Below are 20,727 nucleotides of genomic sequence, written 5' to 3' on the forward strand. Positions count from 1 at the left end.
CTTCTGCACTGTAGGGATTCTATGATTCTATGACAGACGGAGAGATGAAAATCAGCCTTGGTTCCCACTCTTGTTCAGTCTCCAATAAATGTACATGTTGGGCAAGGACAGAATTGACCTTGGCTGTTATTTCTCCTTGACTGAATAGTCTACCTGAATCCACTGCCAAGTTTCACATTTGAAGAATGACTATACCAGTGAGCTAATGGATGACCCTTGGTACCTATGGACCTGCACCCCAGTGAGCAAGGAGGGGAGAAAGAGTGAACACAAAATAAACACAAATGTTTGAAAGGCAAGATTTCTCTAAACTTGGTCTGTTTGTCATTTATTGCAGCTCCAAGTGGGAGCTAAATTGTTTGATTTTATCTGGAGCTGCACAAGGTTCAGCAGTGAATAGGTTAAATCACTGTTTAGGAACATTGGAAGTCACAAAATTGGATTTGTGTACTTGCCGTCAGTCTGTGCAGCACTGTGTCAAATCTGACCTGACATTGCACTGCACAAATGATGGTGACTATGCAAGCGCAAAGGACTCACACGGGGGAGGGGAAACAGCAGGCGGCCATTTAGATGAGGAAAAGTGGGTTGTAGATAAGAAAATACATGTAACCATGGTGAAAGCAGAGTTTCAGCTGTCCATAACAGGCTGGCACATACTTATGACAATTAAGAGACCAAAATGAGCATCTTGATACTTTACTTATGTTTACGTCGCCTTGGAGTTCTGGAATGAGGAACTGTCACCTTGCTGTTAGAGTGACACTGCACCTCAACCCATCATCAGTGATGGCCTCCTGCAGGAGGAGCAGCAGTTCTCATCAATTCTTAAGGTGCAGGAGTTGAGCACAAAATGAATTATTCAGGAATATGCATATGTGTTGTATTTTTGTGGAGTCAGGAAGACTCATGCAGGTGGGAAACTTGAATTCCACAGGGCCATTTGAACTTAATGTGGAGTTCCAACAGACCCCATTTCGGCTATTCCAAAAGCCTTAACCCACTCCTCTTCTGAAGTCAACCTGGGTTCAGGAATTTGTGGAGGAGATATAAATGCTCACAAGGGACAGTTAAGATGTGTTTAAATGTTATCATAGAATCCCTCCAGTGCAGGAGGTGGTCATTCGGCCCATTGAGCCAGCACCAACAACAATCCCACCCAGGCACTATCCCCGTAACTCCGTATATTTACCCCACTAATCCTTCTGACATTCAGGGCCCTATCTTATCATTTTAATTCTAAGTGCTGGGTGGACTGAAACTGGGAGTTTCAGATTCGACCCACCCTGCCCCTGCCCCCCCACCAGAGAGCCAAATGACCTGCCTCCCTCATCCCCCGCCCCAGAGAGCCATCTGACTTGCCTCCTGCACCCACCCCCCACCCTCCATCAGAGAGCCAGCTGATCCATCTCCCCCAGTCACCACATTCCAGCGCCTGTTCGGGTACACTGAGGGAAAATTTAGCATGGCCAATGCACCTAACCAGCATGTCTTTCGGACTGTGGGAGGGAACCGGAGCACCCGGAGGAAACCAACGCAGACAACGTGCAACCTTTGCACAGCCAGGGCAGCACAGTGGCACAGTGGTTAGCACTGCTACCTCACGGTGCCAATTCCAGCCTCGGGTGACTGTCTGTGCTGAGTTTGCATGTCTGCATGGGTTCTTCCGGGTGCTCCGGTTTCCTCACACAGTCCAAAGATGTGCGGGTAATGTTGATTGGCCATGCTAAATTGCCCCTTAGTGTCAGGGGGATTAGTAGGGTAAATACATGGGTTTGAGGGGATTGGGCTTGGGTGGGATTGTGGTCAGTGCAGACTCGATGGGCTGAATGGCCTCCTTCTGCACTGTAGAGAATCTATGGATTCTATGACTGTTACCCAAGTTGGGAATCAAACCTGGGTCCCCAGCGCTGTGAGGCAACAGTGCTAACCACTGTGCCACCGTGCCATGCATGGACCAGCCTTCAAGAATCAGGGAGGGAAGAAATCCTAACAAATGGACTTTTTTTTTCTTCCTTGTTTTTAGTGAGTTTTGTTTAATTTAGCAAACTCATGCACATCAGGGTATGGAGCAGAATATTTCTGATACCTGGCACTCCGATTGAGTTCAGATATAGCACAGAAGAGGTACAGAATAAAACTCTGCCCCTGTGATGCGTGTCACCATCAACTCACCAAAGCACGTCTCACAGCAACAGTGACAAATTTTTCTATTTCACACATCAGGCATCTCTATACACAACTGTGATTGCCAATTCAGTGTCAGTTTTTGGGCTGTGCTGTAGGCTCATGCTCACCAAGAATCCAGTTCAGGCTGATGCAAACGTTTAACATTGGAGTCCCACAGACTGCAGAGAGGGGAAAATTATACCCCCCAGCTCCAAGCTGGATTTTGCTGAACAATGTTCCAACAATGTGGCAGCGTGACTCATCGGACAGGCTTTTCCAGCCCACTGCCCCGGCAGGTTTGCTGTGGTGGAGGGGGCTCGCCATTGGCTGCTGGTGGGATCTTCCTGTCCTGACAAATGTGGTGAACCACTGTTACTACATGTATGTGCCCGGACACACCCATGCTGCACCTGGCCCGAGACTCCTCCCTTTCCACCTGGGGCCCCTCCCTTTCCACCCAGAGTGGGGTATAAAGGTGATGGTCCCTCCTCCTTGCCTCAGTTCAGACCAGGTCAGCTACAAGGGTGTGCTCCTGTTCTCAGTGAATAAAAGCCTATTAGTTTTCCCTCACTCTCAGAAGTCTTCGCGTCGTAACTGATAGTGCATCAATTTTATTCACTGAGAAAAAAAAACAGAATGGAGCAGCTTTTAAACCCTGACACTCTCAATTTAGATCCACAAGCACCCGGGGCAGCCAACAGCTTTAATCACTGGCTGAAGTGCTTCGAAGCCTTCCTCGGAGCCTCCACGGTCGTCCGGTCCGATGCAGACAAGCTACACGTGCTCAACGCCCAAGTAAGCGACGCAGTTTTCGCCACCACCTGTGACGCAGAAACGTACACTGATGCGCTCGCGCTCTTAAAGAGCCAATAGACGAACGAAGTCTACGCCAGGCATCTGCTAGCTACCCGTAAACAGCGGCCGGGAGAATCAAATGCACAGTTCCTCCGCGAACTCTGTGCGCTCGGCAGGGCTTGTAACTGCAAGGCCGTATCCGCTGCGCTGTATACAGAGGACTTGATCCGCGATGCCTACGTTACAGGCATCGCATCCAACTACATTCGACAGCGCCTGCTAGAACAAGGTGGGCTAGATCTTCCAAAAACTGTAGCGCTCGCTGAATCCCTCGAGGTAGCATCATGTAACCTCGAGGCGTACACGCCCGACCACGCGGCATTGTGGGCCTCACGGCCAATATCATCCCAGTACCTAGGAGGGCCTCCGACTTATGCCACGCAGCGCCCTACCAATGACTCAACGGCCGCGGCCGCGGCAGCCCCGAAGTGTTACTTTTGCGGCCTAGTGAAACACCCCCGACAACACTGCCCGGCAAGGGAGGCGTTCTGCTCAGGGTGTGGAAAGAAAGGCCACTACGCGAAAGTCTGCAAGGCAAAGTTGAAACCGAATAGCGCAGCATGCGATCCAAGGGAACAGAAAACCCGATCGCCATCAGCCGCGTGGGAGTCAAGGGGGCCGCTGTCTTGGACACCAGCGACCACGTGTGAGCCCGGGGAGCCGCCATTTTGGACGCCATCGTCCGCGTGGGAGTCAAGGGGGCTGCCATCTTGGATGCAGCCAACCGCATGCAAGACAGGGGAGCCGCCATCTTGGACGCCGGCTGATGACTCTTCGGGATCTACGGTGGCAGTGATCCAGCTGGACCAGTCTCGTCCACATCAGCTCGCCAGGTCTATGATGGACATACAGGTAAACGGCCGTGCGGGAAATTGTTTGTTTGACAGCGGGAGTACGGAGAGCTTTATCCACCCCGATACTGTGCGTCGCTATGCCCTTTCGGTACGGCCAGTCAAACAAACCATTTCCTTGGCCTCAAAGTCCCACTCCGTGGATGTCATCGGGTACTGCGTGATGACTCTTACGGTTTGGGGGACCGATTATGCAAATTTTAAGCTCCTGGTGCTCCCACACCTCTGCGCTCCCGTACTCTTAGGCCTCGACTTCATGACACATCTTAAGAGCGTCACGCTACAGTACAACGGGCTCCTTTCCCCGATCTCAGTCTGCAACCCTCAGTTCCTGGACTACCCACCACCTGCGGCCTTTCGACCTTCCAAGTCACCCCTCCAGGTGGAGAGGGAGAACGCGACAGTCTGGAAGGCCGTTCTACTAGCACTACGGTCTAAAGGCCTTCCAGTCTCCCGCTGGCAAGAAGTACTCCCCGATGCACTACACTCAATCCAGTCCCTCCTGTGAACAGCCACCAACGCCACCCCCCACGAGCGGATGTTTGCTTTCCCGAGGAAGTCCTCCTCGGGAATCGCACTACCGTCGTGGCTGGCGTACCCAGGCCAAGTTCTGCTCCAGAGGCATGTACGACCCCATAAGTCAGACCCCCTAGTGGAAAAAGTCCAGCTCCTCCACGCCAACCCCCAATATGCCTATGTGGCATACCACGATGGGCGGGAGGACACGGTTTCTATCCGGGACCTGGCGCCTCCGGGTGCCCCGGAGCCCACGATGACCCCCCCACCCCACAGTTCCGGTAGCACCAGGTCCGCTTACATCTTTGCCTATTGTACGCAGCTCGCCTGAGCCCCCAGAGTCACCACACAGGACCAGACCAGATGGGACGACGGCGGATTCAAGCAGTTCCACCCTGCCACCGGCAGCAACCCCCCAACCGGTACTGCAGCGATCTCAACGACTAGTCAAGCCGCCCGACAGGCTGAACCTGTGAAGGGACGATGCCACACCTCAGCTTGTGACTTTTCTATGTATATATGCGCCTGTACATATGGTTCCACCCACCCCGCCGGACTCTTTTTTAAAGGAGGGGTGAATGTGGTGAACCACTGTTACTACATGTATGTGCCTGGACACACCTATGCTGCACCTGGCCCGAGACTCCTCCCTTTCCACCTGGGGCCCCTCCCTTTCCACCCAGAGTGGGGTATAAAGGTGATGGTCCCTCCTCCTTGCCTCAGTTCAGACCAGGTCAGCTACAAGGGTGTGCTCCTGTTCTCAGTGAATAAAAGCCCATTAGTTTACCCTCACTCTCAGAAGTCTTCGCGTCGTAATTGATAGTGCATCAACAAAGTCAATGGCAATTTGCATGGCTCACCCATCTCGCTGCTGGGGAACCCACGGCACGGGTTGTCTTCCAATCCCACCGCAGGAAGGGTTGGAAAATCCTGCTCATTTTTTGACATTTTCCAAGACCGCTGTTTGGGCTTTTGCAAGGAACACTGGGTTGGCATTTTATGGACTTCGATCCAGTAGATATGTTGAAATCATAGAATCATAGAACCCTACAGTGCAGAAAGAGGCCATTCGGCCCATCGAGTCTGCACCGACCACAATCCCTCCCAGGCCCTACCCCCATATCCCTATATATTTTATCCACTAATCCCTCTAACCTACGCATCTCAGGGAACTAAGGGGCAATTTTATCATGGCCAATCAACCTAACCCGCACATCTTTGGACTGTGGGAGGAAACCGGAGCACCCGGAGGAAACCCACGCAGACACGAGGAGAATGTGCAAACTCCACACAGACAGTGACCCGAGCCGGGAATCGAACCCAGGTCCCTGGAGCTGTGAAGCAGCAGTGCTAACCACTGTGCTACCGTGCCGCCCCGCCCCGTTTATATAACTATAAATGAGCTAAGTGACGAATATTTTGCAATAGATTCTAATGTCTGGTTCACTGTTTAGAAAAGGTCAAATGATCACCAGTAAGAAGCAACCCACCACTAGACCATACATTTCACCTCAGTTATATTGTGGCCAATCTTGCTTCGGACACTGTGACATAGGTTTCCTAGTCAAGTATATTAACATCAAGTCTTTATTAACTAATTTTAACTATATACATATATACTGTGGAGGTTGCAGGTTTGGATCCGACTCCATTTTAGGTCTGTACACATCTCTGTCCAATTGTAGACTGACCCTGGCTCTGGGTCATGTGCTTTCTTACATCACTGTATGGGCAGTACTGTACTCAGCCCCATGTTAATCCTGTAGTACCAAACCCAGATTACTACACCTCCCCCAAGTCTTTATCCCATGGGTATAGATCTACTTTAGTTTACTTCAAGCCTTACATTATTATATGTCTTGTGCATTCACCTTATTGTATCATTAATACCATTCCAACATTACTGCTACCAAAGTATTAGCATTAACAACATTTTTATACCCTGTCTTCCCCTTCAGGTACTTGAAATTAGAGGTTCAGGTGGTCTGGAGGCCATTTAACCCTTCCACATTTAATTTGCTGTTCTGTCAGGAGAGTGGTAAATTCTAGTGGTTCTGGTACTTGGAATTATAGATTAGAATCCGAGAATCCTCACAGTGTAGAAGGAGGCCTATGGTTAATCCATCTAATTTACACATCTTGGGACACTAAAGGACAATTTAGCATGACCAATCCACCTAACCTGCATATCTTTTGGACTGTGGGAGTTAATTGGAGCACCCGCAGAAAATCCACACAGACGTAGGAAGAACGTGCAAACTCCACACAGTCATCCAAGGATGGAGTTGAACCTGCGTTCCTAACGCTCCAAGGCTAACCATCGTGCTGTTGTTGGCTTGGAGCTTGGGCTGGCAACTGGGGATGGTTTCATCTGTTTCTTCCATTGCTTGATCATAGAATCCCTACAGGCTATGGGAGGAAACCGGAGCACCCGGAGGAAACCCACGCAGGGAGAATGTGCAAACTCCACACAGACAGTGACCAGAGACTAGAATTGAACCTGGATCCCCGGCGCTGTGTGGCAGCAGTGCTAGCCACTGTGCCACTGTTAAACTACTCCAGGTTGGTTTAGCTAGTTTGATGGTGCATAGTTGCTGTTCCTCTTGATCATTTCTTGTGGGGTTGAAAATGGTATTTGACTATTTAGCAGTGCATAGTCTTTTTTTTCCATCTGAACTGGTGGGCAACTCTCCAAGACTGAGGTAGGGGGTTCCTATGGCAAGATTGAGTTGCATGCTCATATTAGTTTTTAGCTATGCTAAATTGCCCTTCAACATCAGGGAGACTAGCTAGGGTAAATGCAGGGGTTATGTGGATAGGGCCTGGGTGGGGTTGTGGTCAGTACAGACTCAAATGGGCCGAATGGCCTCCTTCTGCACTTTATGATTCTATGAATGATAATGGACAAACCTGCCCCACAAAAAACAGTAGAGAGAATGTCGGTGACATCAGAGTGTGAATATTCTTTAATGTCTGAGCGCTCAGGGCTGTGCTGCTCTGGCTGGCTAACAACAGATGTGGCAAGGGTGGGGTTGGAGGGGTCAGGTGGCACCGTGCAGATGGAGGAGGATTTAACCAGGGAAGAGTTTTGAGCACATGTGGACACATGTGTCAAGCCATCAGTTTTGGGTTAGAGCTATTTTAACTCGAGGAGCTCATTTACATTCCGCTGGCCAAATGCCCACCTGAAAGTGATGGGAGAAACAGCTGGCTGATGGCCAACAAGATCAAATCAAGTGGCCCCTGGAAGCCTACTGGTACTCAGGAAAGGCACACTAGGCCTCAGCAGGTTTGGTGGGTGTGAAGGAAAGGGTGTTTGGGAGCCATCTACAGCATCCTCTCCTATCGGTTTCAGCAAACGAGGTGGCTGTGAAAATCCCATGGGGGCCTAATAATAAGAGCTCATTTACATGCATCAGTGAGTTTCCCTGTGCCAGGCAACTGCCTCAGCCTCCAAAAAAAAGGATCCAGTTAAGGTGGCAATGGATGGAAATCAGCTGGGACAGGCTGTAGAGTTTGAGTTTTCCCACTCCCTCCAGGTGGAGAAAGATTAGAATCACCTCCAGTATAGCGGTTAGTATCCCCATCTGTCACCCGGGAAACCGGGGCTCAATTCCCCGATGGGGAGAAGCACAACAGTTTGGGGCAGCACGGTGGCTAGCACTGCTGCCTCACAGCACCAGGGACCTGGGTTCAATTCCGGCCTCGGGTCACTGTCTGTGTGGAGTTTGCACGTTCCAACCGGTGTCTGCATGGGTTTCCTCCAGGTTCTCCGGTTTCCTCCCACAGTCCAAAGCCGTGTGGGTCAAGTGGATTGGCCATGCTAAATTGCTCCTTAGTCTCCCAGGATGTGTGGGTTAGGGGGATTGGCCATGCTAAATTGACCCTAGTGTCAGGGGATTAGCAGGGTAAATATACAGGTTTATGGGAATAGGGCCTGGGTGAGATTGTGGTCGGTGCAGACTCGATGGGCCGAAGGGCCTCCTTCTGCACTGTAGGGATTCTATGACTCTGCAGATTGTTTCATAATATCCAGAATTTTGGGAACTTGCCTCTGTGGTTGTGCTGATGTACCTCGAAGGGCACACGCTAAACATTTCCATCAAGATAATGCACTTCACTGTTTAATTCAACCCAATTCTCAAACATAAACACATATGTACTAGAAATATTCAGGGCTTGCGGTTATGCATGAAAGGAAGTAAGTACATCATTTTGACAGATTGTATCCCAGAGAGTAGGACTGATTTGACTGGAAAGCCCTAAGGCAGTTCACTGCATTCCCTATGGTTCATAGAATCACCAATGAATCATGCATAAACTCTCAAAGGACAGCATACCTTAACACAGTCAAAACACAAATCTTGCATAAACCAAACTGAAAGACAGAGTTTTGCTACTGTGTGCCTGACCCTTTAGTTATAGCACCTCCCATTGAAAGACATGTTGTATTGCAGGGGAAAACACAGACAAGTAGCCAGATTTGGCAACTAAGTTTAACAAGAACCATTTTCAAAAGCACAACTTAATTTACTCAAAATAATATCAGCAATCCTGGGCATTATAACTAACCTCATTTCATGCAACTCTTTTTACACATCATAATCTTGCAAAATCCATAGGAATGGATTGTTCAATAATTATCTGGAAAGCAAAGTTGAGTGCAAAACTGCCTTGTATTAAGCTGAATCCTAATATTTGGGTTGTGGAGCCAAAATATCTGTGGACATAGTACATTAATGCTGTCATCTAATTTGGTACATACTCAACAGGATATGAGCATGTAGTTTTAGACTTGTCAACTTAGAAAGATTCAAAAAGTGCAGTCCCTCAGAGCTCCAATGTATTGTACTGAGTGATAGTTACAACCCATTAAGAATCATAGAATCCTACAATGCAGAAGGAGATCATTTGGCTCATCGAGTCTACAGTGACCACAATCCCACCTGGCCCTATCCCCATAAACACATGCATTTACCCAAGCCAATCCCCCTGACACAAAGGGGCAATTTATCATGGCCAATCTACCTAACCCGTACATCTTCGGATTGTAGGAAGAAACCAGAGCACCCGGAGGAAACCCACACAGACACAATGTGCAACTTCCACACAGACAGTGACCCAAGCCAGGAATCGAACCCAGGTCCCTGGCACTGAGGCAGCAGTGCTAGCCACTGTGCATTGTTGGGCTGAAAGGTCTGACTCTGTGAGCACAGAATCAGACCTTTCAGCCCAACTGGTCTATGCTGGTGTTTTGCTCCACATGAGCTTCCTCCCAGCTGGTTTCATTTAATCCTATCAACCTAACCTGTTATTCCTTTCTCCCCTATGTAGAAATCATAGAAACCCTACAGCACAGAAAGAGGCCATTCGGCCCATCGAGTCTGCACCGACCACAATCCCACCCAGGCCCTACCCCCATATCCCTATATATTTACCCACTATTCCCTCTAACCTACACATCTCAGGACACTAAGGGCAATTTTAGCATGGCCAATCAACCTAACCCGCACATCTTTGGACTGTGGGAGGAAACTGGAGCACCCAGAGGAAACCCACGCAGACACGAGGAGAATGTGAAAACTCCACACAGTGACCCAAGCCGGGAATCGAACCCAGGTCCCTGAAGCTGTGAAGCAGCTTATCTATTTTATTACTTATCTATTTTGTGTACTTATCTATTTTATTACATGGAGCCAAACCAGCGCATCCTCGTATTAAATTTCGAAACCTCAGACACAATGGCAGAGGAAAGTGCATAGGGCAAATGAAGGGTTCACACAATCAGAGAAATTGCACCAGATCACTCTCAAACAGCATCCTGACCAGACACCCAATACAATGTTAGGTCATAGTTGGTTGTAGCTTACTATACAGCCTCTAAGAGGAAGCAATGCACGTGGAAAGATATGAAAGAAGGCATGATCTGAACAAAGAATTATGAACGTTGAAATCTTTTTGATCATTGCTGTGCATGTAACTTGCCTTTAATACAGTATGATTACTCTTAACATGATTACTGCCAGACCAGGACTGCCACACCGGCAGGCTACTGTTTTCAGTAATCTGCATTGCAGTTCACTTATACAGCAAGCTTAAGATGTTGATTTTTCCTGAACTGATGGCATAATGTCAGATTTTTATTGTAAGGCTAGCCTCTTCCATATATTATAATGATAGTTAAAACTCCAGAACATGTTGACAAAGTCCCAAGTGAAAGACTGCGAGGATTGAAATACAGGACTGAATATAGGGCTGCAAAAGGTAAAGGTTAACAATGGCAAAGAGACAACACAGGAAGGGATGCATTGTTAGTTAAAGGAAGGTGTTGTAAGGTCAGTTGATTCTGTGTTAGCATGCTAGACCAAATTAAAATAGGAGGAATAGTCAGGACAGAAGATGCAGTTAGCATTTGGAATAGTTACATGGATGTTATAAAATTGGTGGGTAAATGGCAAATTAATTTTAATACGGGCAAATATAAAGTATTGCACATGGGGTGGGAAGAACACAGGTATGCACACAATGAATTAGCACAGAAGCCTTTTAAAATGATGTGGAGGCAGTAGTGGACTCAGCATTTTTATGTCCAAGCAATGTAGAGAAAGAACTGAAAAAGCAAAATGGGATATAAAATCTCTACACCCATACTCAACTTATCTGGTCACGTTGAAGCTACAGAATGCATGAGTCGGATCTCACCGAGAACACTGGAGTTAGCCTAAAATGGGTAATACCAATTCTATCCAGCACATCACTCATAGGCCCAAAAGATCCCATCTCTTCTGAGAGCAGATGTTAACACACTGGGTCTTCTGAACTGATGTGGAGATGCCGGCGTTGGACTGGGGTAAACACAGTAAGAAGTTTAACAACACCAGGTTAAAGTCCAACACCTTGTGGCTTTTGCTACCAAATAAATCTGTTGGACTTTAACCTGGTGTTGTTAAACTTCTTACTGTTCTTCTGAACTGTCCAGATAATTTGGGGTGGGGAGGGTTTAAAAGCTAAGATCATTGCTCATGTCCAATTGCAAGTCCATGTTTTGCTGTGGAAAAAAGTGCATTTTTAGGGACTTCTTCAGCCCCTCGGATTTCTCCTCTCAGTGGGGCATGGTGCCACCATGATCTTCTGCTTGACCCTCAAGGCAGGTGCCCAGGTTGCACCCGCACCATTGTGGGCTGCCCATCCTGATTATTCAAATATTCCTAACTTCAAAATCTGGGGTGAATTCAATACCTTTCTCGGTTGGTGGTTGGATGTCAAGCTATACTACACTCCCAGAGATGGTTACCACTTCAGCTATCCTGACTGCCCAGAATTTAGGCCAACTGATCTTCTGAAACCAAGGGCAATTTGTGTCTCGTTAAGTTGAAGACAGATGCACGAAATCTGGAGCAAAGAACTGCTTTTTCCATTTAATCATAACCTTTTGTTCAATAATGATGTGGCAGATGTTGTATACCTCCATGATTTGCACTGTATTGGGAAATTTACAGAGGTCTGCAGATTTCACATCAATCACTGGCCTCTTTCTCACCCATAAGCCTGGCTTTTCTTTTGTGAATCCCTGTAGAAAGTCTAATGTTAAGCAGATCACAAATTTACATTTGAGAGGAAAATAAAATGCAAACTCCAGGTAACATCAAACTAGATTTGTTTCCACTCTTTAGGAATCAAGCAACATTCCATAGCTACAGAAAACCTACATACATTTTCCACTTTTATCTTGGTTCTATGCTGGTACACTTGCCTCAAGCCAGAAGGTTGAAGGTTTCAGCCTCAATCTACTTCTGGGCCACTTTATCAAGAATACTACTCCAGATCAATATTGATTGGGGGAGGGTGGGTGTGGGGCTATGTTGCTCGAGGTACTACCCAATAGGTTACACATTAAACAAAGGCATAGCAATTCAGAGCGATATTAGAGATTGGCTTTATTCTTAGAAAGCCTGGCTTCTTGGCCAACATTCTTTTGTCAATCATGATCACTGAACGTCAAACTGATCATGCATTTCATCCTTACTTGTGGGTAGATGCAGTGCATTACATGGTGCTACTTTTGATTACATAACAAAATTTAATGTAGTTCATTCTGTGTAAAGTCTGTTGAGAAGTTTTTGAGAGGTGAGATCAGGTGTCACATCCATGCAAGTTTTTCTCCTAAATACATCTATTTAAGTGGAGGTATGGTTCCAGATAAATTGCTTTACACAGGCGTTCATGGGGCCTGGCATATTTTACTGCAGGAAGTGGTTGGGGCATAGACTCCTGTGGAAAACGGAGTAAATACTTGGAGCGGGTGATGATACAGGATGATGGGGAGAAAACCTGGCCACGGAATGAGACTTGAATGACTTTAGCAAAGAACTGGCACAGACTTAATGACCTCTTCTGTTGTGTTAAGTTCCTTTGGCACAATTATTCAGGCTGGCAAAGGTAGGATGTGCTTATAAACAATCAGTGCAAATTTATTGTTTGTATTTCACAACTTGTTTGTAGAGGCAAATGGGGCAAAATTAACCAATAAAAATGTATTCTCATTGGAATAAAATCCATTAAAGAGAGGATTCCATTAATTGTTTTAACAGGGGTCTTTCAAATTCTGTCAGGTGGACACTTGCAGGGGAATGCAAAATTAGAGGTCATAAATATAAGACTCACTATTAAATCCAATAAGGCGCACAGGGGAATGCATGGAGAATGGTTAGAGTGTGAAACTCACTACTCCAAGGAGTGCTTGATGTTAAAGTTTAAAGTTCAAGTTCATTATTAGTGTCACAAGTAGGCTTACATGAATTCTGGAATGAAGTTACTGTGAAAATCCCCTAGTCGCCACACTCTGGCGCCTGTTTGGGTAACAGAGGGAGAATTTAGCATGGCCAATGCACCTAACCAGCACATCTTTTGAACTACTTCGCACAGACTGTGACCCAAGCTGGGAATCAAACCCAGATCCCTGGCGCTGTGAAGCAGTAGTGCTAACCACTGTGCTGCCCTAAGAATCAACAAACTGCGATGGTTGGGCCAGAGATGCATTTAAGATACAAATGCATGAGGGAGAAAGGGATAGAAGGATGTGGGTTAGATGAAGAGGGGTGGGAGCAGACTCATGTGGAACAACACTGACCTGTACACTGGGTGGGCCTGTTTTGGTGCTGTAAGTTCTATGTAACAAGGAATGCAAAACCTTCCTGGCTGCTGACCAGATTGCACATGGCCAGAACTATGACAAGCCAAAATGTTAAACAGTGCAAAAAGAAGATATCCAAACAGCAGCAAATGAAGTGATATTGCTCCTCGTGGGCATGAAAGCACCTCCAGCTGTGGGAGCTTCACACAGATTGGAAAACCAGATAATATAAAGTGCCTTCAAAAAGTGACTGCTGCTGGAGGCTGTATAAATACTTGCTTTTGTACCCAGGCCAAATTCAACGAGCCTTCGATAAGTTCAGCAATACCATGTTAGGTGAGAATTCTGTCCATTGTTTTACAGTTGCTAACAGTGTTTGCATTTGCATTCTGGAAGAGCAGAGTGCGTGCCAAATATGTGATATGGTTCCATTGTTCAAATGGAAATGTTTATCAGAGTTTATTATAAAAGGCACATCTGAGAAAGATGTGGCTATCAGTTTAGTTAATAGTGTCACAAGTAGGCTTACGTTAACACTGCAATGAAGTTACTGTAAAAATCCCCTCGTCGCCACACTCTGGTGTCTGTTCGGGTACACTGAGAGGATTTAGCATGGTCTATGCACTTACCCAAGCGCGTGTTTCGGACTGTGGGAGGAAACCGGAGCACCTGGAGGAAACCTATGGGGAGAACATGCAAACTCCACGCAGACGGTGACCCAAGCTGGGAATCAAACCCGTGTCCCTGGCGCTGTGAGGCAGTGGTGCTAACCAGTGCCACCGTGCCATCCAACTGTGCCAAAATACCACCCAACTCTGCATAGTCACTTCCCTATGACGCTGTACTGGGAAGGTTGTTGGGATAGGGGCAGGAGTTAGACGATGATTGCTGATGATTTTGCTAGTGCAAATGCCAATATAAAAAGTGATAGATTTTGGGCAGCACATTTGGTTGAATCCTGGAGTAATGAGCTGGCACTGCTCATGAAATCATACTAAATTGAAAATGCACAAGTGTAAGAATTGGAGAGAGCAAAAAGCCGCTGGTCAACTGTGATCTCCTTTGTTTAAACTATGCCTGACAGATGAAGACGCTTTTTGTGTGCGAGTATTTACCAAAGGGGCAGTTTATGTTCGAAATGCAATGCACCAAGCGCTTCTCAATCTGTTACAGTGGATTTATTATGAAACTGAATGTAACAGCAGCACAAAGCAGGCAGTCTACTCCTTCAATACTTTATGGGAAAGTATGCAGATTGTCAGATAGGGGTGTATGAAACACTAGATGTATAATAACTAAGCGAGTGATTGAGCGACTGTTCAAATGAAACAGAACAATGGGACGTCTGGTTGTAAGTGCAAGGCAGCAATCTCTTAACAAGGGCTCAGATGATGTCATAGACTATCAATTTGAAGTCCCTTTTGTGTCGCCCACTGGATGTCAATGCCCAGAGCCCCATGTTAATACATGATCATAACCAAATATGGTGATTCAACTTAGCTTTAGCTTATCGTGAAATAATACTGTAGAACATGTTCTGCTGGGATACTAAATTACTGCAGTGTGCCTCAAGGCAGTAACACACTAAGGTTTCAAATAGTTCCACCAAATATTGCAAAGGTAAAGCACTGAACTGCAACATCTCTCACTGCCTTTAAACACATTTGTTACTCTATATGTTGGAAGCACAAGATTTAAATAAATGCACCCAATTTATTCAGTTCGTGGAAGAACTTTGCATTAAGATAGATTTGCAAATTAATTGTTAGAGTCTCCTAAACCTACTCACGCAGGAGTCAACCCAATTCTTTCTGTGATCCCTCTGTCCTAAGCAAAATGTGTCTCAATAGGAGCATCAACTTGCCTCTTAACCAACAGGCCGTGGGTTTGCACAGTTGGTACTGAGTAGATTCGTCTTGCCTCTGAATGTTTCCATAACTGAGCCCCTTTTTAAGTTTGGGACCAGGCACATCTAGGTTTCCTGGCAGGGGTGACAACCATTGCAGTGGCCTCCTGCCAAACTTATGGTGGAAACCCTTCAGAACAAGGGCAGAACTCTGGGACCAGGGCATTAAACAGGGCCTGTTTAAAATGCTACTTATAAGATACACGCAGGGACACAGCGGTTTTAGAAACTTTTGCAGTTTTATTTCAGAGTACTATCAACTCTGAAATCATTTCTCAAGGAGTGGCACAAGCTGCGACTGAGAAGAAAATATTACAATCCCCGGCACCTTTATTTAAATAACTCTGCCTTCTTTTGTATAATTCGGAATAAAAACATTGCATATAAATTCAATGCAACACATATGAAAAAGTCATGTATAAAAAGTGACAGTCACCATGAGAATCATTGTACCCTAATAGATGCGCATGTCAGGCAGTTACACTGATATAGGCATGCCATTCCGAGAAAAGGTTTCTCTATTGTGGCATGAAATTATTTTGCTGTTTTGCCTACATAATCACAAGTCCACATATGTGTAGCATGAAGCTTTAAATTACAACGGCAAATTCCCATCATTTCAGATAGCGCACAGCTGCTCCAACACCGAATACTTCGCCACCTAAAGAAAACCAGAATTTATGGAAATATAAAATACATGCAGAGAAAGGACTGCACCCACTTTAGTGCTGATATTATCTTCATTGTAAATTTCCAGAAAGTGAGCTTTTTGCACAATTGCTAATATAGTTCATTTGAAAAAGAAACCAACTGTAAGCATTTCATGAAAGTTCAACAAATGTTGGGATGGGGGCGGAGAAGAAAGTGTGAGCACTTTTTTATAGATCTGAAATGAGCATGTTATTTGGCAAGTGTTAAAAAGGTCTTTTAGCAAAATCTCAGATCGATCCATTTTTCATCCTTCCAGCTTATGATGCTTTTGGACACATATACAAGGAGAGACAACACAGACTGTGCTATGAAACTAAACCATTAGCAGCCATGTGAAAGATTTGCTCTATTACTTGTCACACAAGATAGCCTGAACAAATTGTGCTTCAAGCCACTGACCATTCTCAAAGATCATTTGAAAATGTGGACACTCATGATCGAGCCAGACACATCTTTCTGCTGCTGACCTCAAACAGGTTGTTACCAAATTAGTGGCACCGAGGGAGGTCATTGTGTCACAGTGGTCCGTATTGTGCTTACACATGCCCAGTTCCTATTCCAAATCTTAGGCTGTACACTCCTCGTAATTGGGCTTCTAAGTTCCCACATCCGTAACCAGCTGGAAATGAAGAAGTCACGTGTGGGGGACTGGGCGAAGGTGCTCCAACTGAGACTCCAGTGCAATCCGCTCTTTGCGAACTTCCTGAAAGAGACCAGTATATGCATCACATAGCATTTTGTGTCTATTTTATACAATAAATATTCTTGAATGGCAATGTACACTATCTTTTAACATTTTTGGAGATAGCTTAAATCGAAGTATTGTGTTTACAAAAGTTCAGGTATGTACTGATAGTGCATTAATTTCTTGTCTTTGGAGGCCACGATCCTTGTTCCAAAAAGCACAGGATGTCAAAAGTTGTCATCACCAATGTTTTTAATGCCCAGAAATAAAGACCATCCAATAAAATTCCAAATGATAAAGACAGTGGTGTTGGAGGCTGTTGTAAAGCTGTAATTGGTGGGTTTTGAAAGTTAAAATAACAGTCAGATAAATATTGTGCAAATATTGCCACGCTATTCCTAATCCAGCAGTCAGCACCCTGTGACCCTGGAGCTGCATATGGTTCATTAAGGACTAATGGGCAGTTCCCAACTCCATTTGCCTGGAGTCTCTAAGAACTGAAGGTAAATCTCCAGAACACTGCCCTGTGCAGTCGTGGGGAAAATAAAATCATGGAGATATTAAAAACAATTAAAAATAAACTTTCTTTGAACATTTCTCTTTAACTGAGATATAGATCTAGAAAATGAGATGGGAGGAAAGGCAGTTTGGTTGACAGTCAAGCATCAACCATTGGTTAATGGGCTGCTTTGCTTTCCAATTGGTGTACAAGGATGGCTTAGTTGACTTGTTAGTTGACTAATGGCTGGAACATTGGGGAAAATCATGTGATTAGGGATAAGTTTAATCACAGTTGGCAAGCCCTACTCTCCAACATTGACCATCCATTTTGATGGCAATTAAATGGCTAGTTTTTTTAACCTTTTATTAACATTGAATGATACTTTCTCACAAGTATAATGAACTTCTTTTGCATAAACCTTTGGAATGTTGGTCAGATGCATTTTTGACCTGTTTGACATTCTTATTTGCATGAGTAATAGCAATGCAGCTCTTAAGATATTGCATTTTTCACTAAATTTTAAAAAATGGTTCTTCTTGTTATTAAGGTTGTCAACCATTGTTCCAGATTAAAGAAAGCAAGAAAGAGTTAAGAAACCATAAAAAATTACTGAATATTGAAAAGTATATGCTTGTTAATAATCCCTGACATGTTTAGCATTGTAAATTCCTAAATTTGCATTTGTGCTTACCCATGTAACTTTGTCATGATGTAATGACACCCTCCTACCACTGGAGGCAACAGGATTTCTAATGACAATATAAAAATGACAACAAATGCCCAATTAGACTTCCAGCCTCCTAACCCCCACTGAAAGCACTGCCTCGTCATGACTGAATGATACCTGAAAAAAGTTCCAACATGCAAGGAAATGTCCAAAAAGTGTCCTTTATATCTAATTATTTTGAGGCAGAACATACTCTCAGACCTCAGAAACATAGTAAAATAGGAGCAGGAGTCAGCCATTCAAGCTTGCCCTACCACTGAATATGATCATGGCTGATCATCTATCTAATGTCATACTCCTGTGCTCTTCCCCATACCCCTTAATGCCTTTAGCGTTTATAAATCTATTTTGTTCTTAAATATATTCAATATTTATTGGCCTCCACAACCTCTGTGGTAGAGAATGCCACAGGTTCACTACTCTCTGAAGAAGTTTCCTCTGATCTCAGTCCTAAATGGTCTACCCCATATCACATCCGACAATACTACAGAATCAAATACTACAATGCAGAAGATGGGAAATATATAAAATTCTCACAGGGTTAGACATCCTGGATGCAGGGATGATGTTTCCTCTGGCTGGGGGAGGGGGGGGGGGTCTAGAACAAGGGGTCACAGTCTCAGGATATGGGATTAGGTGGGCAGGTCAGGGCCTTTCATGTGTCAGTGCAGACTCGATAGGCCGAAGGGCATTGTAGTACATTCAAGAAGCAAGTTTAAAAAAGGATAGCGGTGCGCAAGAGAGATTAGCTGCAGTCTTGCAGAATACGAACATTTTTTAACCGGTGAAAAGCAAAGTACAGAAAAGAAAAAAAATCTTATTCTAGGGGATTTTCAGAGTAACTTAATTGCAGTGTTAATGTAAGCCTATTGTGACACTAATAAATAAACTTGAACTCCTTCGTCTAAATTCCAGTGAATACAGACCCAATTGACCCAAACTCTGCTCATACTACAATGCTGCCATCCCAGGAATCAGTCTGGTGAATCTTCGCTGCACTCCCTCTATGGAGAGTGTATCCTTTATTCGGTAAGGAGACCAAAACTGTGCACAATACTCCAGCTGTGGTATCACCAAGGCCCTGTACAGCTGCAGTAAGCCATCCTTGTTCCTGTACTCAAGTGCTCTTGCAATGAAGGCCAACATACTATTTGTCTTCCTAACTGCTTGCTGTATCTTCATGCCTGCTTCGCAAGAATAGCAATCTCTTTTAAGATTTACTCCTAAAACTGTCACTCACTACAGCTTGTACAGTGGAAGATCACTTACTAAATATCTTCATCATGAACAGTGGTGCTGGCATTCTGCATAAACCAACTCCTGGTACAATAGGGCTTGCAACTTCTGACTAGTTTTATTTTGATAAAGTTTTGACAAATGTCACCTTTTCCTCTTGCTAAAGTTGGATGGTGATGAACTCAGTTGTACAGATACTAATACCATGTAGGTGACATGTCAGATACTAATACCATGTAGGTGACATGTCAGAAAGTGGAAGAGCACTGGTCTGACTGGAGAGAGACCCTGAGGTATATCAAATTATTACATAACTAGGCACAATTATATACAACCTGTACACAGTGGTAAAACCTAAGGCATGCTGAGAAGAGATGACTCATTTCAGTTAAGATTATTCTCCAAATCCAGGAACAAATGTCAGAGACAATCAGAAGGCAAACTTTTTTTTCTCCCAGTCAATTTATTGTCATCTCCACCTAATCTCTCAACCAATCCCATGAACCGCAGTGACTCACCTGGAACACATTCCCATAATACAAGTGTTATTAGTTTTCTACCACAGATTTAGTACATCACAACCGCTATGTTTAGGCTGTAACTAATTTCGCACTTCAAAGGACATGACCTCATTTTATATTCTGTCCAAGTTGTAATTCAACACCAACAAGAATCAGAGCCAGCAGAGCTCCGTATTGGCATCTTCTTCCCTCCCTCGACAGAGTGAACTGCTTCTTTAAAGTGAGGGGATATTGGTTCTAAGAAATGCAATCTTCTTCCTCTTATTTGATTTATTTGTAAGATATGGCAAAGGTGGACCTCCTCCTTGAACAACCACAATCCTGATGATTTTTCCACAATGAGATCTGACATTTAACACTATCAGCTTTCAGCACCTGAAATCAGACCTCTTCTTCCCACCAATTCTCCAATTTAAGTCTGATATGCCTTCTGTGAGGTTTACATGCTAAATGCATCATTCTAGAGCTCACTGACGACTATGCTCATGCTATCTCTGGGTGCCAGTGTATTGGTGTCTTGTTCCAAGTAAGTGTATCCAACTATTGTGGATACACTTGTCATGTCATGCTGTCCACAAGCAGTGAACTCACCTCAAATATCCCCGTCACCCCTTGTCATTACTTACAAAAAGAATTCATGGGATGTTGGTGTTGCTGGCAAGGCCAGCATTTATTGCCCATTCCTAACTGCTCTCGAGAAAGTGGTGGAGAGCCCCCCTTGTGAACCACTGCACTCCATGGAGGTGTCGCTACAGACACAGCGGTGCTAAATAGGAAACCCAAGATTTTGAGCAAGCAACAGTGAAGGAAGGGCTATATCATTCCAAGTCAGGGTCTGTGGGGTTTGGAGGGGAACTCGCAGGTGGTGGTGTTCCCTGCATCTGCTGCCCTTGTCCCTCTAGCAGAGAAAGAAGT

The 20,727-nt window shown here is 45.1% G+C and overlaps 1 protein-coding gene across 1 annotated transcript in view; it reads right to left on the reverse strand.

Moving 5' to 3' along the window:
* Window positions 1-14,686: 14,686 nt before the first annotated feature.
* Window positions 14,687-20,727, reverse strand: part of reps2 (RALBP1 associated Eps domain containing 2) — a 204,445-nt gene continuing 198,404 nt past the window's right edge. The window contains exon 19 of the mRNA XM_078232385.1: window positions 14,687-16,844. Within this exon, the coding sequence (XP_078088511.1) occupies window positions 16,776-16,844 (69 nt within the window). The 3' untranslated portion in view covers window positions 14,687-16,775. The remainder of the gene's footprint in view (window positions 16,845-20,727) is intronic.

The sequence above is a fragment of the Mustelus asterias genome, chromosome 17 (genome assembly GCF_964213995.1).
Source record: "Mustelus asterias chromosome 17, sMusAst1.hap1.1, whole genome shotgun sequence".
Classification (NCBI taxonomy): Eukaryota; Metazoa; Chordata; class Chondrichthyes; order Carcharhiniformes; family Triakidae; genus Mustelus; species Mustelus asterias.